We start from the raw sequence: 25690 nt of genomic DNA, 5'->3' as shown, positions 1-25690 counted from the left end.
ACTCGGCTGTCAAACTCCTAAAGTTTGCAGATGACACCACTGTCATTGGCCTCATTCAAGATGGTGATGAGTCTGCATACCGGCAGGAAGTTGAGCGGCTGGTACTCTGGTGCAGTCAGCACGATCTGGAGCTGAACACTCTTAAGACTGTAGAGATGACAGTGGACTTCAGGAGACATCCCTCAACTCTGCTCCCCCTCACCATATCAGACAGCCCTGTGTCGACTGTGAAGATCTTCAAGTTCCTGGGTACAACCATCTCCCAGGACCTGAAGTGGGAGACCAACATCAACTCCATCCTCAAAAAGACCCAGCAGAGGATGTACTTCCTGAGACAACTGGGGAAGTACAGTCTTCCACAGGAGCTGCTGATCCAGTTCTACACTGCGGTCATTGAGTCTGTCCTGTGTTCCTCCATCACAGTCTGGTATGGTGCAGCCACTAAACAGGACAGGAGCAGACTGCAGCGGACTGTACGGGCAGCAGAAAGGATCATCGGCACGCCCCTGCCCTCCATCCAGGATCTGTACCTCTCAAGAACCAGGAAACGGGCAGGGAAAATCATCACAGACCCCTCACACCCTGGACACAGACTTTTTGATCTGCTGCCCTCTGGCAGACGGTACAGAAGCCTGCAGACCAGGACCACCCGACACAGGAACAGTTTCTTTCCCCTCGCCATCTCCCTTCTTAACAGTTGACCTGTCACACTGCTCCCACTGCCAGACTGCAGCTGCACCTTATGTACATTTTGTAGTATTCATTCCACCTCATTCATTTCTGTATTTTATGTATATAAGTTTAGATTAGTTATTTATAGTTGGTTTACAGAGCTTTGTGTATGTATGTGTAATGTGTATATATAGACACGTGTGTGTGTGTGTGTGTGTGTGTGTGTGTGTGTGTGTGTGTGTGTGTGTGTGTGTGTGATTTACATTGCTGTGTTTGAAAGCCACCATCTACCGGAACCAAATTCCCTGTATGTGTCTGCACATATACTTGGCCAATAAACACGATTCTGATTCTGATTCTGATGATTACTTTGTTGTTCTTTAGTGAACTAAACAAAGGTTTAAAAAAGTCTTTGGATATGGAGAACTGAAATAAATGAAATTAGACGAGTTAACTCAAATAGTTAATTCAAAAAGAATTAGTGGTAAAACATTGTATCCATATTACAGTTATTGTCAACAGAGATGAGAGTTCACCAAGTGAATTGAAGAGAAAACATTAATCAAAAATAATACTTACATGGAACGACGTAACTGCTCCCCAAAAATGTCTTCCATTATTTCTAAGTAACTGGTTAAAAATCATGTATGTCTAACAACATTGTTAAAATATTACAGATATTCTCCTGTCAACGTTGGACCATACTGATCTCAGATCTGCCCTGATTAGCTTTCAGCGCGGTTCCAACCACACGGTTGTCGTATTTTGATGACGTTGAGGTAATGGCCGCTCTCGCTGTGCCGTGCAGGGTGTTTTATTTTCATCGCTACAGCGGCTAAAAATAAAACCGTCTAATATTTATTGCAGACTGTAAAAAGTTATATCCGCGAGAGAGTGCAGCTGAAAAGGTAGAGGCGTGGTCTTTATAGAGCTTCGTGTCGGCAAGGTGATTAAAAATGTGTTGTTAGCTCCTAGCACAGTGTACTTGCTCTTTTAGCTTAGCTTCAGGGGAGGCTACATTGTTAACCGTAAGACGGCCAAGTGTACTGGTGCGAACGCTTCGTACTAAACCGGTAGTGTCCACTTATTTGTACGGTTAAGCCAAGCGTTTATAATCGCTGAAGAAAACTATCCATAGGTTGGGGACACTTTACTCGTTATTAGCTTTGTCTTCGCACCGTCAAGTTATGGGCCTTGTTGCGAACTAGCGCGACCCAGCCATTGTAAGTGTTACCAGTGACATTATGCTACAGGGAAACCTGTAGTCTTTATAAACTTGAGCATGTTATCTAATTATGTATACACATGTAGTTGTACCATGGAGCTATATGGAGACTTATATACACCCAAAACTAAATGGTGGTTGTTAGTTAGCTTGTTATAGCTAACGTTTACTTTGCTGGTGAATTAGCAGCGCCGGAAACTAATTTCATATAAAACATATACTGCTGTGATCAACATATAGCTACGTCTTAATCTCAGGAACGGTGTTATCAAAGTTAATAGAAATCGGTTCTTTTCCGTTCTTTGTGTCAGCTATCACCAAATGAACAAAAACAAGTATTTAACGTTATGGTGTATGACAGTTATATATTACTATAAAAGTTAACTGTACCATTTTTCTTTCAGTGGGTAGCGGAATTAACATATTTTTGTGGTGCATCATTTTAAATTTAATTTGTGATTATAGACATTTTATTGGTTAATTGTGACTGTTTTTAATTGACTGTTTTTAAATCGATTAACAAAAGGCACGTAGCATTACATTAAACAGTATTTAATTGCTATCAGATTACTGGTGACATACAGTTGTCTTTTCTTTCTTTTTTTGGCAGATTGCTTTTTTTGTTTTTGTTTTGCACCAGAGTGGATTCACATGGATACTCCTGAAAGCCCTACCCAGTCCCCTCAGTCTCCTGAGGAGGAGGAGAAGGGTCTTTCTGACAGTGAGTTGCTGGAGTCTCCTAATGAAGAGGAGGACAGGGTCATTTCAGACAGCGAGATCCTCAATGAAGAAGGGGACATAGAAATGCTGGAAAGCCATGGAAAACATGTGGAATTAGAGGAAGAGGAGGATGAGGTGGTGCCTGACTTTGTGTCGGAGCCAGAGGATGAGGAACCTTTTGGAGAAATGGGAGAGTTGGGACAGGATGATGAGAGCATTGTGCTTATGGAGGGGAATGAAGACAGTCCTCAGGTGGCGGAGGAGAGGGAAAGAAAGGAGGATGAGGAGAGAGTTGTTAGCACTCCATTATCCCCAGACTCTGAGCCAGAACATGTCAAGAGCCTTAGTGCTGGAAAAGATGGAGAAGACTGGAAGGAAGGATATGATGACTACATAAAAGCTGCCTCTGCAGAATGTGAGGTAGCTGAAGTGGATGATCAAGAGGAGGATTACAAAAACAAAGATGAAGAGGATGGAAGAATAAGAGATGAAGAGACAAGGAGAGCTGCTGCGCTAAGGGAAGTGAAGGATGACTCTGTGTCAGTTTCCCGGGAACTGGACGAACATGAGCTTGATTATGATGAGGAGGTCCCAGAGGAGCCTGGCATCCCTACACACGAGGAGGACGATGAGGAAGACACAAAAGTAGAGGGAGATGAAGATGAGGAGGAAAGCGAGGACAAAAGCAGTAAAAAGGAGAAAAAATCAATCCTTCCACCATCTCCTAAACACAGCGAATCCAGGAGGACAGATGGGTCGAAAGGGCCGGAGAGGATACGCCAGGAATCCTTCAGAGACAAGAAGAAGGATGAGGATGATGGAGAAATTGATGAAGGAGAGATTGATGTAAGTTATTGTAGTTCTATTGGTAGTAGTGCTGCCTGATTTGCTGAGTGCAGGTAAATTGTAAAAATCCCTTGTGTTTGAAAATAAGCCTTTAGTCAGGAAGCACTGCTACTGTGTTTTTGTTTTATTGATAAACCTTTAGAACAAATAGCCTTAAACATAAAGAGTGGTGTTAAATCTGAAGAGAAAAAAAAATCCAAGTGGACTGGACCTAATTTGGCTGGATGCTCTTTATGCTACTGCTGAGTGTGTTGAGTGTGTGTTACACTCTCATAATAGGGAAATAAGAATATGAAGCCTTGTAGGCTTAACATTTTCAGAACTCAAAGGTTTCTTCTTTCTTTTTGTGTTTGAAGTCCATATTCTTCTCACGAGTCACGTTTTAGCATGCGAGTAAACGGTCTGTGTGAAGAGCAAAAGAGGGAAAACCAAAAAACGTCCAAATAGAGTTAGTATTTGATTAATAGTTGACTTATACATTCTTGTAAAACCTGAATAGAGCTGTGGATGAGAAAGCACACAATACAAGTCCCTTTGCAATATAATACATATACTGATATTCGGCCCACCACTGATGCGTTAATGCAATTCTGTTTTGTTTTTTATTTATTTTTTTAAATCAAGTAGTTCTGGAAAGTTTTGCCGCTGTACACTATCACATTAGATTTTTAATCAAATCAAAATGTGGTTGAAGTACAGATTTTCAATTTTAATTCAAGGGGTTTTACACAAGTATTTCATTGGGATTGGGTGATATAGCCTCATAATTACATCACAATATTTCAAGAATGTTTGTGATAACAATATTTACGATGCTAAGCAGAAATAATATTGTTATTGATACAATTTTTAAATTTAGTAGTGTTAGTATTTAGTAAGTATAAAATAACAGCTTAACAACTTGAGCTGTACAAAACAAAAGCATCTTGGGCCTTTAAAACCTCTGCACAGATACGGTCAAATAACTAAAACTAGAAATATGTTTTCAGTTTTGAATGTTTTATAGACTAGTGTGAAAAAGTATTTTTCCCCCTTTCTGACTCTCTTCCTGATTTCTATGTTTGTCACACTTAAACGTTTCAGATCATCAAACAAATGTAAATGTTACACACTGATAACACAAGTAAACACAAAATTAAATTTCTAAATGAAGGTGCGTGGGGGGGGGGGGGTGAATAAGTTTTGCCAGGAAATATCTCTATGATCCCCAAGGCTTTTGGGAAGATACTGCTAATTCTGCTCTTGGAGGACAGTGTTTGGCCATGTGTTTATGACCTCAAGATGAAGCACAATTGTCTTTTGCATCAATACAATGATCTAAAACACACCAGCAAGTTCACCTTTGAATGGCTTAAGAGAAACAAAATGAAGACTATGGAACAGGCAATCAATGTCCTGAATTGAATCTTATTGAAATTCCTGTGGCATGACCTTTAAAAAGGTGGTTCCTGTTAAAAAATCCTCCAATTTGGCTGAATTACAACAATTCTGCAAAGATGAGTGGGTCAAAATTCCTCCACAGCCCTCCAAGATACTTATTCCCAATTATTGCAATGGATTTAGCAGCAATCACTTTTTCACACAGGGCCATGTAGGTTTGGAATTTTTCCCCCTTAATAATAAAAACCTTCATGTAGAAACCGAATTTCATGTTTACTTTTGTTATCTTTAGCTAATGTTTACATTTTTTGATAATCTGAACATTTAAGTGTGACTGACATATACAACAATAGGAAATCAGCAAGTGGGCAAAACACTTTTACACACCACAGTATAGGCAGCCATAACAACTTCTGGACAACCCATTTGCTCCACCATAGTCCTATGTGTATTTGTAGCCTGCTTCTGCCTTAAGTGGTGAAAAAGGTTTTGCTTTCAACTTAAGTGTTTTGGTTTAGTTCTTTTTTTGCGGGGGTTTTGGGTTCTTGTTCTCTGACATGCCTAGGCATGTCTTGTTGTGCGCACTACAGAATGTAAACACAAGGGTTTTAAGGGTGTGAATTCTTAATTCGGTCATTTTAGAATTAGGTCATAGTAACTGGTAGGGCTGCTCAATTAATCGAATTTTAATCACGATTACGATCTGGGCTTTCAACGATCATTAAAAATGACTGAGCCGATTATTAGCCCCTCCGTCGTACTTTACTCTCGCGCTGCTCCGTGTGGCAAATCGAGCGCACCTCTCTGCATTTCGAACACGTGTCACAACAATTAAGAGCAGCGGTCCCCAACCTTTTTTGCGCCACGGACCGGTTTATGCCCGACAATATTTTCATGGACCGGCCTTTAAGGTGTCGTGGATACATACAACAAAATAAAACTAGTACCGGTACCGAAAAAAAAGAAGATTTATTCATAACACACGTGAAAAGACCCAGGAAAACCAAGTAAACGATAAAAACGATAACAAAATAACACTGAAAACCGATAAAAACCCTGAAAACTATACATTTCACACCTGAGCCTCAACTCTCGCGGCCCGGTACCAAACGACTCACGGACCGGTACCGGTCCGAGGCCTGGCTGTTGGGGACCGCTGATTAAGAGGACCCGAGGGAAGCTCGGAAAGCTAAGCAGAAGTTATCTGGAGAGGAGAGTGACTGCCGCTGGTTGAAAAGAGAGGTAAAAAAAAACTTCAGTGGTGTGGAAACATTATGGGTCCGCAGAGTCAGACGTGGATCAAGTAGACATAGTGTGTAAACTTTGCTACGGTGTCGTAGCTGCACCACAGAGCAACACTGCGAAGTTTACTAAACATAGATGTTTACATTTTTCATTTATTTTTTATATTGCAAACATTTGCACTGTTATCAGTATTTGCACACTATTTTATATTATTTTTTGACAATCTTTAAAGTCATTATTCAATACATTGTTATTGTTAAATAAATATTGTCAAATAATCGAGATCTCAATTTCAGTGAAAATAATCGTGATTATCATTTTGCCATAATCGAGCAGCCCTAGTAACTGGTACCAGGTACTACTAGGGCTACCAGTTACCAGTTTTTTGCTATTTACTCAGCCGGGGTTCCAAGCGATCTGAGCAAGTACTAAAATGTGACGTCATTAGATTGCATGCCACCTATTGGTTGGTCAGTAGCATCACTCAATGAGTCATGAGAGCTTCTCATTCACGAAAGTCAAAACCACTATTTTTGAAACCCGGCAACAAGGGAAATGGCTAAACAAAAACAACGTCATGTTCCCCGAGTCTGACAAAAAAACAAAAACAAAACACAGACCAAGCACCAAGTATATTGTTTTCTCAGCGTCCATCTTTGTTGTAGCATTCGTGTCGCATGTTAATTACGTCACAGGATGCTTGGCACTGTTGCTATGATGACGAGCATGCACAAAAGATAGTACTGAAATATAATGGAAAACCAGTTGAGTCGTTATGAGTTGATCTGAGTAGGTACTGATGGAAAATTGGCTTTGATGTTTCAAAAAAACAAGTTCTAACATTGTTTGGAGTGAGCCCTAGTACTGTCTCCAAATTGAAGGCAGCGTTTCATATAATGGGGATTGTCAGACATGTTGCCCAATGAGCATCCGAAGGACACATCATGAAGACATCAGGTGATTGCGCTCCTCGGCCTGTACACCTGACCTGACAAGAAAAGAAAAAAAAAAATCAGTGTGTTGAAATGCAACTTGTCAGTGTACCTGATTCAGAACGTATTCTACAAACCCCAACGTTACAGCTAACAGGTGGATTTTCCTGTTTCATTTTAGCTAGCCAACAACGAGGAGGCACTTACTGCCTAAAAGACAGAGCGTAAAAGTGGACAGAATGTACTTGTGGGGGTTTTTTTAAACATAAAACTGATTGCTGCAGCAAAGAGAAGTGCAAAAGCGGCTACCATTAGACGGCTTTTTAGTCTTGGTGTCCTCTTTTTCCTGTCAACAGACTGGGCTAACAAGTCTGTTAGTACCAACCAGCCAAGTGATGTCATGTTCTGCCTCTAGTGGAGAGGCAGAATGGGCACTAAAAGTCTTTATCTTATAACTGCCTGGATCAGCAGAATGTCACACACTAGTGATTGTTAGGGCTGGGTATTTTCACTGATTTTTTTTAACTGATTCAATTCTGATTCACAAGGCCCCGGTTCGATTCAATTCCGTTTTTGACTCAGTCAGAAATATTATAATTAGGATAATTTATCTTGGATATGTACTTTTGAAAGAACCCTCTAAACCTTGTAAATAAAATATATTTATTTCCAAATTAGGAAAACAGATCCTAAAGCAGTTACAGTCTTGGACTTATTATTTAAAGTAAAGCCTCAGGGGTTTTTCTGAGGTTCCTGCTGGAAAATGACATGCCCAAAGTGAACGGACTATTTCTCTGCAATTACAAACTTGGTGTAAACCATCTAGGTATAAAAACAATGCTGACACTCGTGAGGCTTCATCAGAGGTGTAAGCATCACAGCAGATGCCTTTGTGTCAAAGTAACTGAGGCTAAAACCCAGAAAAATATAAAGGAGTTTTTACTGGCCTGATCTTTTATAGCACATAACCCTCTTGAAAATATGCTGCAAAATTCAGAGTTCGCAGTGACGAAACCTGCATTTTTGGATTCTGTGATGAGATGTTGGCTTTCAGCACCCGTGCCATCGAGTGAACAAGCTGTGTGTTTACATCTTTGTGTAGAATCTGTCTATCTGCTCTTTAATTTTTTCTATTTTATCTCTTTGGTGGTTGTTGAAATAGTTTTGTGAGCTTTTAGCTGAGATTCTGATATTTCTGGAAAAATACATTAATTTAAAAAAATGATTGCAGGATTTGATCGATATCGGATTATTCAAATTAAAATTGATTTGAATTAGGAAATCTTTTTTTTTTAACCCATCCCCAATGATTGTTCCTCATTAGACATTTAAAATAATTTCTACTTTGCACTTGAAATACAAATAGCACACACTTCACAACAATAGTCTGGATACAGTGATGTGTTGTGAAGTGTCATGATTTGGCTTGTGTATGTGTATGCAGGATGATGATCTGGAGGAGGGGGAGGTCAAAGATCCTTCAGACAGGAAGATCCGACCACGTCCCATCTGCAGGTTTTTCATTAAAGGTAGGTGGTGAACAGCAGATGAAGTGTCGTAGTAAAGTATTTACCTTCATCCTTTTTACTTTTTCACATGGGGCATATACAGTGTTATACAGTGGTCCCCTGCTATAACGCAGTTCACCTTTTGCTGGTTTGCGGATTTTTTTTGGGTGCAATTTTGCATGCTTTTTAAAAATATTTTTACAGCACATTGTGTTCTGCGTCCTGATTGGCTGTAGACCATTGTCAATCAATCTTGTTTACATAAATCTTCGACCGCTAGCAGTGTGACTCTGAAGTGCTGTACTGTGTATGTTAGTAAGTTTTCTCCCCAACAAACACAACAATGTCGACAAAACATTTTGCATCGTCAAAGGCAACCGCAGGCGTCTTTGGTTTCATTCTATAATACTGGACTTATTTTTCTACGAAGGTTTGAACTTTGAGAGTGTTTAAACAAGAGAGAAAAGCGAGAAAATGTTCATGCCTGTCTGAGAAAACTGTATAAAGGGATATAGGGCAGGGATAGCTCAGTAGGTAAAGTGGTCACCCCATGATCGGAAGGTCGGCGGTTCGAATCCACCTAACGGCTACCCTGAGGTACCCCTGAGCAAGGTACCGTCCCTACACACTGCTCCCCGGGCGCCTGCTTAGTGGGCTGCCCACTGCTTCACTGAGTGAATGGGTCAAATGCAGAGAAAAACAAGTAATTTCCCCATGGGGATCAATAAAGTATCCATTATTATTATTATTATTATTATTAAAGTGTGTAGTGAGGGGTTTGATAGCCTTAAAACATCTATAATAATTGTAAAAAATAAAGTTGGCTACTTCACAGATTTCACCTATCGCGGCTTATTTTTAGAATGTAAGTCCCACGATAAACGAGGGACCACTGTATTTGATAGCTTTTTTTCCTCTAATAAATAATGTTTTAATAATTAAATTTTTTCTATTTACTTGGATTGTATTTATTTGGAATAATTTTCTAATATCAAAATTTGTTTGATCGGAAACATTTCTGTGTGAAGAATATGCAAAGAAAAAAAAATCTAAGAAATTTCAAAAGGGCAAATATTTTTTCAAGGCACTGTATATAGCCACTGTGACTCAAAGCACGTTGAGGCTAACGCTAGGCTAAATTGGCTTCTTTCAAAATGTTAGAGAGCCCACCCACCACTTTAATCAGACTCTATGACTGAGTACTTTAGTAGCAGTGGAAAGGAAAAACTCTGTTTTAACAAGAAGAAACCACTGAAAAACCAGGCTCAGGGAGGTGCAGCCATCTGCCGCGATAGGTTGGGGGTGACGGGAGGAAGATGAGACTAAAGACATGCTGTGGAAAAAAGTGAAAATACAGTCTAAACACGTTATGTGAAAAGGGGTGAGAAAAGGAGAAAAGCTCAATGCATCATGGGAAGCCCCCAGCAGCAGCAGCATAACTAAAGGTGGATTCAGGGTCATCTGATCCAGCCCTACCTGTATGATTTGTGCAATACTCAGAGACATGGCCAAGGTAAGAAAGGCTGAAAGACGACCACCACTGAACAAGACACACAAGCTGAAACGTCAAGACTGGGCCAAGAAATATCTCAAGACTGGTTTTTCTAAGGTTTTATGGACTGATGAAATGAGAGTGAGTCTTGATGGGCCAGATGGATGGGCCCGTGGCTGGATTGGTAAAGGGCAGAGAGCTCCAGTCCGACTCAGACGCCAGCAAGGTGGAGGTGGAGTACTGGTTTGGGCTGGTATCATCAAAGATGAGCTTGTGGGGCCTTTTCGGGTTGAGGATGGAGTCAAGCTCAACTCCCAGTCCTACTGCCAGTTTCTGGAAGACACCTTCTTCAAGCAGTGGTACAGGAAGAAGTCTGCATCCTTCAAGAAAAACATGATTTTCATGCAGGACAATGCTCCATCACACGCGTCCAAGTACTCCACAGCGTGGCTGGCAAGAAAGGGTATAAAAGAAGAAAAACTAATGACATGGCCTCCTTGTTCACCTGATCTGAACCCCATTGAGAACCTGTGGTCCATCATCAAATGTGAGATTTACAAGGAGGGAAAACAGTACACCTCTCTGAACAGTGTCTGGGAGGCTGTGGTTGCTGCTGCACGCAATGTTGATGGTGAACAGATCAAAAAACTGACAGAATCCATGGATGGCAGGCTTTTGAGTGTCCTTGCAAAGAAAGGTGGCTATATTGGTCGCTGATTTGTTTTTGTTTTGTTTTTGAATGTCAGAAATGTATATTTGTGAATGTGGAGATGTTATATTGGTTTCACTGGTAAAAATAAATAATTGAAATGGGTATATATTTGTTTTTTGTTAAGTTGCCTAATAATTATGCACAGTAATAGTCACCTGCACACACAGATATCCCCCTAAAATAGCTAAAACTAAAAACAAACTAAAAACTACTTCCAAAAACATTCAGCTTTGATATTAATGAGTTTTTTGGGTTCATTGAGAACATGGTTGTTGTTCAATAATAACATTATTCCTCAAAAATACAACTTGCCTAATAATTCTGCACTCCCTGTAAGTATTTCTTTGTCACTCACCTTTTTCATTTGTGATGTGTTTATACACTGATCATTATCATAATCTCTGACTTTCTTCCATAGTGTTTTTTTTTTTTTTTTTTTTTTTTTTTTTTTAAATCTTCCTCCCATCAACCCCAGCCAGTTGCATTGTAGTTCTGTCTGATGTTTCTTCCTATTAAAAGGGAGTTTTTTTCTTTCCCACTGTTGCCAACTGCTCGCTCATAAGGGGCCATTTGTTGCGGTTTTCTCTATATTATTGTAAAGTCCTTTACCTTACGATATAATGAACCTTGAGTCAACTGTTTTTGTGATTTGACACTTTATAAATAGAATTGAACAGTAGCCCATACATACCCGTACCATAAGGCTGCGTCCACCGTGATAAGGTAATGTGGTATGGGCTCTTTCTCTTCTTCCTCATACTTTTCTTTTCCCATTAGAGATGTTCCTGGAGACTAATTTCTTAGTTGACTAAATGAGGAAAAATATTTGGACTAACTAGACTAAATAGTCTCTTGTTGTATACCTTGTTGGCATGTATTTTAAAAAAGTATTTTAATTAGAACCTAGCTTATCAGTGTGCTTTAATTGAACACAACTTACATAATGTCTGAACAGTTTTCTTCATCCATGTAATGATCAGTTATATCAAATGATAAAGCATTTATCATTGGTCCAAATCCAGGCCTCAAAGGCCAGTGTCCTCCAGGTTTTAGACATCACCCTGGATCAACACACCTCACTCAAATGATTATTACCATTACAATGATTCAGTCATTACCAGGCCTATGGAAAACGTCAAGACATGTTGAGGAGGTAATTTAGCCATTTAAATCAGCTTCGTTGGATCAAGGACACATCTAAAACCTGCAGGACACTGGCCCTCGAGGCCTGGAGTTGGACACCCCTGGTATAGATTATTCAACATTTGTCCTGATTTTTGGTGTACCGTATTTTTTGGACCATATGTGCACTGGATTATATAAGATAAGATAAGACTTTATTGATCCCACAACGGGGAAATTTTTGTGTCACCTCACCTCATATGGTGCACTGTCGATGAACGCGTCTGTTTTCATACATAAGGCGCACAGGATTATAAGGTGCATTAAGCGAAACAAAACAGTCAGATAATTCAAAATTTACTCAACTGATTCTTCTTGCTTCCTCCACTTCCTTACCATTCATTCATTAATGTTGAATTCTCTCGCAGCTGCTCTATTCTCATGTTGTTTCAGTATATTAATTACTAACTTCACATTGTGGATGGATTATCTCAGTTGTTCTCCTGACTGAAGTTTGGTACGTTTACAGCATCCTGCCATGCGATTGAATTTGTCCCTAACAATAAGGAAACCTGATGTTAACTTTTATGGAGTGGAAAAAAGTTAGTCTATGTGTTTATGTTATGCTAACATAGATGTGTGGCTATCCATCACATAGCAAATCATTATGTACTAGCTAGTCCATCTCCAGTAACCCTACAAACATCACTGCTGTTTAGTTTTCTGTCTTCGTTTATGTTGGAAGTGACAGCAGAGCTGTGCGTTTTAATTTTTTCAGAAATCTCTCAGTCAGAACATGCTATATCATGTTTAGGTGGAAACTAGTGCACTGACTTCCTGCTAACTTCTAACTCTGTTAAATTTAATAAATTCTGTTTTCATGGATGCCCGGATGTTAAACTTAATTGTTACACATAGTAAAGCAGCAACCCGATCATTTTATTAAAGATGAAAGAATTTAGACAGTTTTTAAGTCTCAGTGATGCCGCAGTGTTCGTTTGACTTTGGGACCTGAAGCGGACAGAGTTTTGGATCCAGATTACTCCGCGAGACTCCTGATCAATCAAGTGGTGCGGCTTCGTAGCTTACCAAAGTCGTAATAAAACATTTTCTTGACAGATTTTTGAGCGCCGTGTACCATATAAAATCTGTTTGAGGTCAGTAAGCACAACCAGAATTCATACATAAGGCGCACTGTCGATTTTTGAGAAAAGGAGAAAGGATTTTAAGTGCGCCTTATAGTGCGGAAAATACGGTACACGGATTCACTCAGTGACTGTTCCTATTTAATGACCTGTGAAAAACCTTCATATGTAGGTATTTGGGGTGCAACGATACACAAAATTCACGGTTCGGTTCGGTTCGATACTTTTTCAATACAAAAAAAAATGTTCATGCCTTTTTAATTTGTCATTTATTAAAATTATAAATATATATTTTAACTCAAAAGTACAGTTTTTAAATTTAATGTTGCTGAAACAACAAAGTAATAAAAATTAAATATCTGATCGAGAAATCACTCATCTTTGGAAAAGAGAGTTTATTACAGAGAAATGTCTCTTTCCAAAATAAAAGCTATACTATACGCTTCGTCTGGGCTATATTCTCAGCAGCATATTAAACATATCAGGTCCCCATAAGGAGAATCATGTGCTAACGACTGTCTAAATGACTCGGGTAAAGTTTGTAGCATGCATGCTTGTTGTTTTTGTCTGCTTCCACTTGTCTTTGCACTAGGGTGATGTCAGAGTAAATGTGCAGCCATATTCGTTGTGTTCCCACTAGTGCTGTCAGCGTTAATCTCGTTGAAATTACGTTAACGCCACAACACGGCAAATCTCCGTTAACGAGTTACCGCGGATCGCCCCGTGCGTGGGGCTGGACAGCCAACACGTTAGCGAGCAAACTGCGCTAACGCACTAGTTCCCATCAATGTAATTGAGCATTTTATCCATGACACGCTTACCATCAGGGTCATACGTCACATGAAAACCAAAATAGTTCCAAACGCCACATCTGAATGAGGGTGGGGGAGGTTCAATTTGCCATGTTGCAACGAGCTTAACTTCTGTCTCGCTAGCTTGCCCTGCGCTCAGTGAATCTGCACTCGACTGCTCCGCCTAGGCTGCACTGTCGAGCGCAGATCCACTGAGCGCTCAACACAGACAGCATCGTCAGAAGGAAAGTTGATAAAATAAATAAAAAATTTTGTATTGTTCGATACACATGCGTACCGAACCGAAAGCACTGTATCGAACGGTTCAATATCGATACGACTAACGTTGCACCCCTAGTAGCTATGGTCAAGATGTACATTTTGTAATTCTTTCTCTGAGCAATGCCATATCCTATTTCTAAAAAATAATACTATACTACTACTATACTATACTATACTTTTTTTTTTTCTTTTTTTTTTACTTAAGTAAAAGTGAAAAAGTTCAGTTAAATCTACTCAAAGTAAGAAAGTAAAATGGTTATTTGGAGGACATTTACACTAACTATTTTTCTGCTAAGCTATCTCTACTTTGTGCTATATTGATGTAACAATGAAATATTATTAGCTTCTCAAAAACTGCTATTTGCTATTGCCGACATTGTAAAGGGTGACTCTGCCGCAACTCATCATAATTTCTTTTGTGAGTTGAAAGAAATTTTCTTAGTGCTTACTGCTGCTCTGATGTTCATTGTTCTTTGTGGATTTATACAACTGAATTCATCATGTGAAAATATTTCATGAGCTTTCTTAAGATCACGTGTTTTTCCAGCACTAAACTAAAAAAAAACCCATCTCTTTACCAGGGTGAGAAGTTATTTCACACACTTTCTCTCCATAAATACAGCAACTGTACCTTTTAGCTAGCAGACTTGCTGAAGCTGCGTGACCACAAACGCCATTGCAACCCACTTTGACCCCTGATTATAGCTCTATAAATTATGTATAAACTATATCTTTTTGAATCTTTCATGTCATCGTGTGTGATATATCCTGGATTTTTTCCCCCAAGCTTTATTTTCATTTTTAAATTGGAAAACAAATAACAACAAACAAACAAAGCAAAAAAAACAAACTGAAAACTCACAACTTGTATCTATGCCTTTCAAGGATAACCTCAGACATCCGAAAACCAAACACAGAAAATACAAGCAGCATAATAATAATAATAATAATAATAACAGCATAACAACATTGATAATTGATAATTACAGAATTTTTTTTAAAAGCAAACAAAAAAAAACAAAAACAAAGAACTCAAAAAAAAAAGGAAAAAAAAGTGAGCAAGACAGAAAACACATCATGTGAACCCCTCCCACCATCCCCCCACCCCTTTACCCCTGTATGGCTCTCAACCTCATCACATTCGTGTATCCAGACAGCCCATATTTACACCTATCTATAGAAACTCTCATGCACAGGAATCAACATCCCCCACGATAAAACTGCAGCATTCAGGAAATCGAGTCAGGAGGGCCTAACCGGGGATCAACTCAAGGCAGGATATATCCTGGATTTATCAGAATTTTCTTTTAATGTTTTGCTCTTCCCTTCATTCAGACTCAGATTGGTTACTCACATTTTTATTACCGGTAATCACCATAAATTAAACCCATCAAAGTCCTCATCCTCTGTGTCTGAATTGAACAGCTGTGCTAAATCTCCATCAAACATGCCAGGTTCACTGTCTTCACTGTCAGAGTCACTTTCCGTGCCGTGCGGCTCCTCGGAAATGATGCCGGCTTTTGCGAAAGCTCGAACAACAGTGCCAGCAGAGATGTTAGCCCAAGCATCTACAATCCATTCGCAAATTGTGGCGTAACTCGCCCGGCGCTGCCTTCCACTCTTAGTGAACCTGTGGTCTCCATCGGTCATCCATCGCTCCCACGCCATTCGCAGCCTTACTTTGAACGGGCGGTTCACACCGATGTCCAGCGGTTGGAGTTCCTTTGTCAGGCCTCCCGGAATGACAGCAAGCTCACAGTTCATTTGCTTCACTTGTTTTTTCACATCGGCTGTGAGATGGGCACGCATAGAGTCACAGATCAACAGCGATAGTGATGCGTGGAAAAAAACCACTTGGTCTCCTTACATACACCTCCCTCAGCCACTCTTTCATCATTTCCTCATCCATCCAGCCCTTTTCATTTGCCTTAATGATGATTCCTGCTGGAAACTTCTCTTTAGGCAAAGTCTTTCGCTTAAAAATCACCATAGGCGGCAGTTTCTGTCCATTAGCATGGCAGCCAAGCACAACAGTAAAAGAAGACTTTTCATACCCCGTTGTGCATATCGCTACCGTGCTGGTCCCCTTCTTCTCCACAGTGTGACTCACTGGGATGTCGAAAATGAGCGGGACCTCGTCCATGTTAGTGATGTGGCTGGGCTGGATGTGTTTGTCGGCGATGCGTTTGCTGCAGTAGGAGCGGAAGATGGCCAGCTTTTCCTTATAATCCGCTGGAAGTTGCTGCGCTACCGTAGTCCTGGTCCGGATGGAAAAATGGCACCGTTTCATAAAACGAAAGCACCAAGACGGACCTCCTTGGAAATGTTCAATTTTCATTTCTTCTGCTAGCAAAACTGCTTTTAGTCGAATGGTAACCGTCGAAACGCTTCTCCCGCTCGTTCTTTGCTCGATGATCCACTGCTCGAGTCTTTTCTCCAACTCGGGCCACCTTGCCTTATGTCCGCGGAAACTCACCTGCATCTTCTTGACCTGTCGGAGCTTGTTTTCCAGCTTCCTCCACTTGCGAACCATCGATTCATTAATCTTAAATTCTTTCGCGGCTGCTCGATTTCCTCTGCGTAGCTGATGGCCTTCAGTTTAAACTGTGCTTCATAAGCGTGTCTCTTTGCCATTTTCAGGGTTGTTAAAACAACGATGTTCCACATAATGCACATACCTGTCCTTTTATACAGGTATGTGCGATTGTACCGGTATATACAATCAACGCCCACCCTTCAGCGTTCTCATGGTGTTCTCTACTACGTCCTCCTTACAACACACACAGGGCGCACTGCACTATAGAGATTGACAGACCACGTGACTTTCGCGCATTGCATGCCGGGAACTCGTGGCAAAACAATCCAAGTACCTGCATCAAATGCAAGCATTTGCAGCACCGCAAAACGTTCATTCTTCGGTTCCAATAAATTCTTGCTTTTTCTTTGCCCCCCAAAAAGGTATGTACAAAATGAAGGAGAACAATGCCGGTCCGAACAAAGACAGACTTGATGAAAAGTCAAAGAAAAGATACGAGGAAAAAAATCAAACCAGTGAAAGGGTTAGACCCTTACGAGCAAACAGAGTGACAAAATACGTTAGCGTGCTGCCCAACTTTCACCACGCTCATGTTTATAATCATACGGTTCTTGGAGTGAGTGCATACACTCATGAAGTTTAGTAACTTCCGGTCACTGCAACAAGCCCAGGTACAGTTTACCGACGGATGGGTGCAGGACCTTGAAATGCACCGTGTAGAAAGTAAAGACCATCGTACGTATCATAAGTTTACCAGTCTGACAAATCGTCGTCATAAATACACATTCGTTAACCGTTTATTAATAGGACCTTTGAGCTCAATGGTAATTAATTAGTAGTGGAAATAATTTCTGGTACGTATCACAGAAATGTAGCAGTGACAATAATATTGTATGCTGTAATCGCACTGGGCAATTAGTGATACAAAACAACTGTTTTATCCTGTGAATAAAAGTATGTTTTTGTCAATGTACCATGGTAATAACAGAAGCGAAACACAATATTGTGTCAGGACAATTCACTATTTATGCACAATAAATAAAGGAGCATAGCGCGACCATTTCTGTTCAGCGCCAGACTTGCTTGTAACCTGTATCACCAGTTATGTTAAGAAAAATGACGCATTAACTACAACAACAGACTGACCTTTGTGGGAATGCTTGGAGCAGACTAACCTGAGCTGGAGTGTTCTGGGATGTTATATTTTGTCTTTGAATGGCTGCAATCCAGTCGCGTCTTTGTTACTTCGGAAACATGGCTCGAACAATTTCTCTTCAACGACGTAATCCGATAACAACCGATCTCTTTACCCGTCGGCTTCCCGTAGCTGTCATGCGACCGGCTATTGCAGTTAATAATACAACAGCTTCTTGGCATTTTTTGTTTCTTTTTATCGCTGTGTGACTGATTTCAATTGAAAGCCTGCGTGTGCTAGTACCTCTTGCCACGAGTTCCCAGAATTCTTTGCGGTTTTACCCCCAAGTGACGTCACATTTTCAATCTCTATAGGGCGCGCCGCACTTTTTGAAGAAAATCCAAGACTTTTATGTGCGCCTTATAGTCGCGAAAATACAGTACTTGAAGTACACATACCAGAAAATTCTAGTTAAGAACCGTAACAAAGTATTCCTACATCTGATCATAGTAAATCATTGTTTTAAACTTCAAGAAAACACCCTAAACTCTGTTTTTCCTCTGGCATAGTCTACACAGATGAGTTTTTAAAGTGACATCTTTAGTGACAGTGACAGTCTCCAAAAGAATGATGGCTGTTGCCATGTGACAGTACCAGCTGTGAGAAATTGTCAACTCCCACAAACTTTTTAAGCCTTTTTAATGTATTAACCCTTTAGAGCCGATCGGAGCGGGAACGCTCTGTTATGCGTAACTATTTTTAAATCCCGGTAGCACTGCAACCACGTAAGCTAGCGCAAAAAATTTTTTTGCATATGAAACCGGAGGAGTTGTACTTACATATTGTGCCATCAGCTTGTCCTAGGTCACGGTTTCCTTCCACATAAAGCTTTGCAAAAACTGCATAAAAAGCGCTTGCAGGAACAAAAACATAATATTCCAGAAACACGCTTTGCCGGTCCGATCAGCTGTTCAAAACACTTCCTACGTTGGATTAGACGTCAGCGCGAACTTTTGCATTTCCGCCATTACCTGGCCGAAACCGGAAGTGACGTCATTTTCGCGGAAATGTAGTCTTTTTTGCGATCAGGGTCTCAGGGCCTATACTGCTCTTTTTAAAAGTTATCTTTGACTTTATGACTTTCTGTGTCGTTTCTGGGATGCTTAGGACTCATATTGCACTGCTGGAAATAGTTTATTTTGATGCATATGCTGCTTTTTTGCAAATTTGCAGTATAATATTTATTTTCGTTTTTCCTGCAGTGTATAAAAATTGGTGTATTTCAAAAATAAAACTATGAAGACACTCAAAATAAATTTCCTGTGGTGGGAAACTATTTTGTGCAACTTTTTTGTATTTACAGTTTTGAGGGATAAGCCTCTTAAATTTCTCTAACTACAAATATATGTTAAAAAATCAAAAACGATTTTCAATTTTTTTGTAGTTTATTGCACTTTTTTGCAATTTATGTAATTACTATGCACTTAATGAATACATATTATTAAAATCTGGGCTATAATGGTTGTATTGATGTATAGCAACTTGAAATGCTCCCAAAAATGGCTCCACAGCATGTAAAAATATAATATAAGCTCTGGCGGACTTGGTTCTATGGTAGGTCTTAAAGGGTTAAGAATATGTCTGATTATTTCAGTTTATCTACAGTAGAGGGAGCTATTGAACTTTAAACTTTATTCAGCTTTAAGTTTTCCCCTCTGCTTTTAGACACTTAATAAGAAACTTTGAAAACAAGAAACTTTTAAGTGAAACTGTTGATCCATTATATCTTTTACTGCAAATTTTTAAAGTTTCACATAGATTGAGTATCACCTTAATTTGCTGCAAGATGATAATAAAGATTTGTAATTTATCTTTTGAACTGAACAGTAGCCCTTCCCACAACATACTTCCTAACATAAATAACAGAATACTGGTCAGATTAAGAAAATGGAATACTATCGGAAGTACTTCTTCAAGAATCTTTCTCTCATATTGGTGCCTGAATTCAAGAGTATCAATGTTGACATATAATACTTAAAAAAATTTCTGTAAACCCCAAGCAAAGTTACAGTAATAAATAATAAATATTGTTGTGCCTTCTTCAGGAAATTGTACCTGGGGAATGAATTGTCGTTTTATCCACCCTGGAGTCAATGACAAAGGAAACTATTCCCTCATCAGTAAGCCAGATCTCTTCTCACCTAATGGGGCACCTCCTGGAGGACCACACCCACTCATACCCAATAATCCTTGGGTATGTGTGCCTCTGTTACAGTGACTGTACTTAGTACTGCTAAGACCCATCTATCATGCTTTTTTTGTTTTTTTTGTATTGTAGGACGTGAATCAATGTTGTGAATTCTGCGCTAGCTTGAATTCTGCTGAGAATCTCATCAGGCTTCTTCTGTATCTCTCTGCAAGTAAGATAAATTAATTATTCTTCGCTGTTTCAGGCTGCTCCTGCTGTGGAGGAACTGCCTCCACCACCACCTCCAGTGGAACCTCCTGTGGAGAGTGCCTGGGAGAGAGGACTGCGCCATGCTAAAGAGGTAAACAGTTCCACTGCTTGTCACTGAAAACTAAATTGAGCTTCCGCCAAATGGAAAGCCAATCACACTGCGGTGTGAGTGCGTGTGTGTGTGTGTTAACTACCTGCCATTATAGTCTGTTTAACGGCATTCCAAGCAAATGCTTACAAATAGAATTTATTGTATTTTCCTGTAGGCAGCTTGGAAAGCCTTACCCTTTAGCCTGGTAAACATTTATAAAGCCTAATTTGTTAACCAAATGTGTTTTGATGTCTTGCATTTTGCCAACAAGGTGTTTGTTAAAAGTTGAAGCTTAAGCAAAATAAAATAAAATGATAATCTGCTCAGGTGCCAGTTTTGAGTTACAAGCGTGAAAGTGAAGACACTCACACTGAACTTAAATGTGTGAATAAAATTCTTGCATAGTGAGAGTCTTTACTGCTAATGATTTCACATTTTCATGTAGAGTGAAATTAACAAGATGGGTGCAATTAATAATGAATAATAATCAAGTTTATGACAACATTACTGTAAATGAAATGTAAGGTTTTTTACCACGTATCCCGCTGAGCATGAGAGAGTGAAGTTAAAAGGGAAAATCACTTGCGGGGTCAAGTATTGGAAATTAGTTTGCATAGATGTTAACATCATTTTGGACAAAAATAGGTGCACTATATAAACAGTCCTGTTGAAACAAGCTCTTTTTGTTTCTGGAAGAACATCAACAGATTTTTGACAGTAGTCAAAGGAGCTTGCAAAGAAAAGCCTCTGGACTTCTTTAAGTTGCTTGAAGATGTTTCACCTCTCATCCGAGAAGCTTCTTCAGTTCTAAGGTCAAATGGTGGAGAGTCCCAGATTGAAACCTAGTGGGTTTCCCCCCACAGAGGGACAAAAGGACCCCCTGATGATCCTGTAATCGCCCAGGATGTGAGTGGGCGTTAAGGCGTCTGGGGAGGGAACTCAAAACTGGATTATAGATGGCAGACAGTTGGTGTCGTAAACCACCGCCTCTGTTCAAAGATGGTCGCTCACGCTTCTTTCACTCCTCTTTCAAACCATCTGTCCTCTCTATCCAAAATGTGAACATTGGCAGTCTTGTCCTGTGGAGGTGGCTCTTCTATGTTGTGCCATGCGCTTGTGAAGTGGCTGTTTGGTCTCTCCAATGTAGAGGTCTGGGCAATCCTCCACAGGACAAGACTCAGCTGTCCATCTGCATCTTAAGGATAAAGGACACTCTTTCGAGGATGCCAATGTTCACATTTTGGACAGATGGTTTGAAAGAGGAGTGAAAAAAGCCATCTATGTCCACTGTGAGCGACCATCTTTGAACAGAGGCGGTGGTTTACGACACCAACTGTCTGCCATCTATAATCCAGTTTTGAGATCCCTCCCCAGACGCCTTAACGCCCACTCACCTCCTGGGCCATCTGACCTCAGGAAATCGCATGATAGGGTGGGGCCAGGTTTCACAATGAGCTCACCCGAAACCCTGGCTGACTGTGACCCACACCTAGTTTCACACCTCGGCTCAGGGGATTAGAGGATCATCAGGGGGTCCTTTTGTCCCTCTGTGGGGGGAAACTCCCACTAGGTTTAAATCTGGGACTCTCCACCATTTGACCTTAGAACTGAAGAAGCTTCTCGGATGAGAGGTGAAATGTCTTCAAGCAACTTAAAGAAGTCCAGACGCTTTTCTTTGCAAGCTCCTTTGACTACAATGACCTGGATGACTGAGAACCTTCACAGACACTTTTGACAGTAATTATTTTACTTACAAGGGGGTACCTAACTTCTGAACTGACCAGTTTCAGCAAGCCATTCATAGTATTAGACATACTGAACTTGGAACATAGTCTCACCGATATTCCTGTCATGATAAAACTTTGTGTGTTAATGTGGGCTAATTGATGACATCAGTCACAGATTGTCAGTATTTCAGATTGTTCTGTATGTGTTTGGATCTCACAGGTGCTGAAGAAGGCCACCATTCGTAAGGAGCAGGAGCCTGACTTTGAGGAGAAACGGTTTAATGTGACGATTGGAGAGGATGAGAGAGAGTTTGACAAAGAAAATGATTTCTTCAGAGAACGCAGCTACCGTGTTATCAGAGAGTATGACTTACTTCACTTCATGTAGTTTCTGTCAACACCTAAAAGTAGCCCACATGACAGTAACATTCACACAAAGCATAAGTCTCAAATAGAACCCCCCTGAAGTTTAGCTGGAATGTTAGGCTTGTTGATGTCGATAGAAAAACAGGTGATAAACAGAAAGTCAAGTGTTGCTCTGATTACACCTGAGCCCACCTCCATAGGCCACAAGTCCCATCCCAACAGGGATTTTAGATATTGGTGTATTTGATTATACTCTTTTTTTTTTTTTTTCAGAAAGTTCCTAAAGTTATCCTGAAACCCTGACTACTGGCTGTTTTTTCTTATCTTGTGCTCATAATATACTCTATATTGCCAAAGGTATTTATTCAACCATCCAAATTGTTGAATTCAGGTGTTCCAATCAATTTCATGGCCAGAGGTGTATAAAAACAAGCACCCAGTCATGCAGGCTGCTTCTACAAACATTTGTGAAACAATGGTTCATCTTAACTCAGTGAATTCACACATGGTACCGTAATAGGATGCTACTTGTGCAACAAGTCCAATTGTGAAATTTCATTGCTACTGAATATTCCACAGTGAACTACAAGTGGTATGATAACAAAGTGGAGGTGATTGGAAAGAAAAGCAAGTCAGCTACGAAGTGGTAGTCAATTTGATAAATTCATGCTCCCAAAGGGAAGGTCCCATCCTATTCCAACATGACTGCACACTAGTGCACAAAGCAAGGTCCATAAAGACCTAGATAGGTGAGTTTGGCATGGAAGAAATTGACTGTCCTGCACAGAGTCCTGACTTGAACCTATCTGCTCTAATTCAACCTATTGGAATGAATTGGAGCAGATACTGTGAGCCAGACCTTCTCATCCACCATCAGTCTCTGACCTCACAAATTCACTTCTGAAAGAATAAACACATTCCTAAACCTTGTGAAAGCCTTCCCAGAAGAGCTAAAGCTGTTGTAGATGCAAAAGGAGGGGCTACATGATATTAAACCCTGTGAATTAGGAATGGGATGCTGCTCAAGTTCATATGTCTGAAGACAGACGAGGGAACGCTTTTGGTAATATAGTGTAGCTGTCAAGACAGCAAAACTCGTACCAGTTTACCGTTAACTATAAACACCATTATTTCCTAGTACACACATCATAATATTTTCTGTTGATGCTGATCTGCTTCTCCTTTTTAGTGAAATGGACTTCAGAGATCCCATATATGGGTAAGTTTAATAAAACTCATAACACAGAGCTTTCAAACCAGTTTCAGTTTGAATATGTTTCAGAATCTATATTATCACTAGTCAACTGAGCAGATTTGTAATGGTTTTAATGAATTTGTCACAGTAGGTCATGCCTTCTTTGAATACTTGGGTAGAAACAGTATTCACGTCAATAGCGTCAAATCACAACAACAGTCACCTTAGTGCGCTTTATTTTGCAATGTCAAGGCCCTACAATAGTAGAGAAAAGGCAAGCCTTTGGTGACAGTGAGAAGGAAAAACTCACTTTTAGCAGGAAGAAAGTTCCAGGGCTGTTCATTAAATGCAGGGTTGTGTATAAAAAGTCCAGTTTTTATCATGTAAGGCAACTGGCAAGAGTGAAATCTTTTCTTTCTAGGCAGCACATTGAAACAGTGATCCATGCTTTTATTTCTTCCCGTCTGGACTACTGTAACTCACTTTATGTGGGGAGCGATCAGTCGTTGCTCTCACGTCTGCAGCTGGTTCAAAATGCTGCTGCATTACTCCTAACAGGAACTCGTAAAAGAGAGCATATAACCCCTCTCTGCACTGGCTGCCTGTGTCTTTTAGAGTTCATTTTAAAATTCTTATGTTTGTTCACAATCTTGCCCCACCTAACCTGTCTGAGCTTCTTCATCCCCACACACCCTGTCGGTCTCTCAGGTCAGCTGACCAGCTCAAGCTCAAAGGGGACAGAGGCTTTCCTATCGTGGGTCCTAAATGGAATAGTTTGCCCTTGCACGTTAGAGAGGGCCCTTCACTGTCCACTTTTAAATCACGTCTTAAAACCCACTTTTATTCTTTGGCTTTTAACCTCAGTGAGACTGAGTTCCTCTTATAATTAAATAGTTATTTAATTAATTATTTTACTTTTTCCTTTATTTGGCTTTTATTTATATCTTATGTAATTTTATTATATAGTTCCAATGTACAGCGCTTTGTATTAGCTGTGGTTGTTTTAAAGTGCTTTATAAATAAAGGTGATGATGATGATGAAATACAATGTGAGTAAAAGGGTGAATGAAGGAGGAATACTTAGTGTATCATGGGAATCCCCCAGCAGCCTAAGACTATTGCAGCATTACTAAAAGAGGATTCAGGGTCACCTGATTCAGCCCCAACTATAAGCTTTATACATAAGGAAGTTCTTGACAGTAGGGAGGGTGTCTTTAACCCAAATGGGACCTAGTTTCACAGAACAGGGGCCCTGAAAGCTGAAGGCTCTGCCTCCCATTCCAGTTTAAAAAAAAATAGGAACTACAAGTCACCAGTCTGAGAGTGAACTATCGGTCAAAAGTTTTAGGACACCCCAATTTTTTCCAGTGTTTTTTATTGAAAATTATGCAGTTTGATTTCAGTCTGAAATGAAAGCATAGTACAAATAAGCAATTGGAGTTAAAAAAGAAATCATGGAATCAATGTATAGACCAAAATGTATAGCATCCTCTTGGTGCTATGTTATTAAAATTGAATTGAATTAGGATAGGGTGAGCTCAACGTAGCTGATCTGCTACCCCCAAAAGGGACCAGTGGAAAGAAGTAGTAGCAGATGAAATTATTGCTCATGGAAGCAAAATCATTCATAAAAGTTTGGCATATTAAATTCTGTAAAGTTTTTTAACTTTCTTTCTTCCTCCTGCAGAGATCCATATGCTGACCCATACTATGACTATGAAATGGAAGCCCTGTGGCGAGGTGGTCAATATGAAAATTTTAGAGTGCAGTACACTGAAGCTCCTCTTCCTTATCACTACAGTGTGAGTATCCACCCCACGATACAAGCAGAGCCAGACACTTGTAGTTTGGTCTTCTGGAGCACTGTAACATAACAGTTTACCTCAGGTGTGGCTGCTGTGCCATTGGTGGTCCTTCCTAGTTTGTTATGTGGCCTATGAGGCCAGCTAAGAGTGTGTCAAAGTATATCTCTTTCATAGACCATTTTGTTTTTTGCTGCCTTATTAGACATTTCTTTCCATGGAGGGCTGCGCAAAATGTTACCATTGGCAATGGCCTGAATTTTGTATCGGATCATGCAAACGTCTCTTTGGTCACAGCTTCGCTGCGA

The 25690-nt window shown here is 40.1% G+C and overlaps 1 protein-coding gene across 1 annotated transcript in view; it reads left to right on the top strand.

The window, feature by feature from the left end:
* The first annotated feature begins 1440 nt into the window (after positions 1-1440).
* The window catches only part of zc3h18 (zinc finger CCCH-type containing 18), a 57720-nt gene continuing 33470 nt past the window's right edge, over positions 1441-25690 (top strand). The window contains exons 1-8 of the mRNA XM_080875757.1: positions 1441-1895; positions 2508-3463; positions 8465-8549; positions 19849-19997; positions 20197-20292; positions 22240-22382; positions 23575-23604; positions 25268-25382. Coding sequence (XP_080731883.1) covers positions 2549-3463; positions 8465-8549; positions 19849-19997; positions 20197-20292; positions 22240-22382; positions 23575-23604; positions 25268-25382 — 1533 coding nt within the window. The 5' untranslated portion in view covers positions 1441-1895; positions 2508-2548. The remainder of the gene's footprint in view (positions 1896-2507; positions 3464-8464; positions 8550-19848; positions 19998-20196; positions 20293-22239; positions 22383-23574; positions 23605-25267; positions 25383-25690) is intronic.

This window comes from Rhamphochromis sp. 'chilingali', assembly GCF_963969265.1.
Source record: "Rhamphochromis sp. 'chilingali' genome assembly, chromosome: 2".
In the NCBI taxonomy this organism is placed as follows: domain Eukaryota; kingdom Metazoa; phylum Chordata; class Actinopteri; order Cichliformes; family Cichlidae; genus Rhamphochromis; species Rhamphochromis sp. 'chilingali'.
The sequence above is the reverse complement of the archived record's forward strand: the minus strand, read 5'-3'. Positions and strand labels throughout refer to the sequence as shown.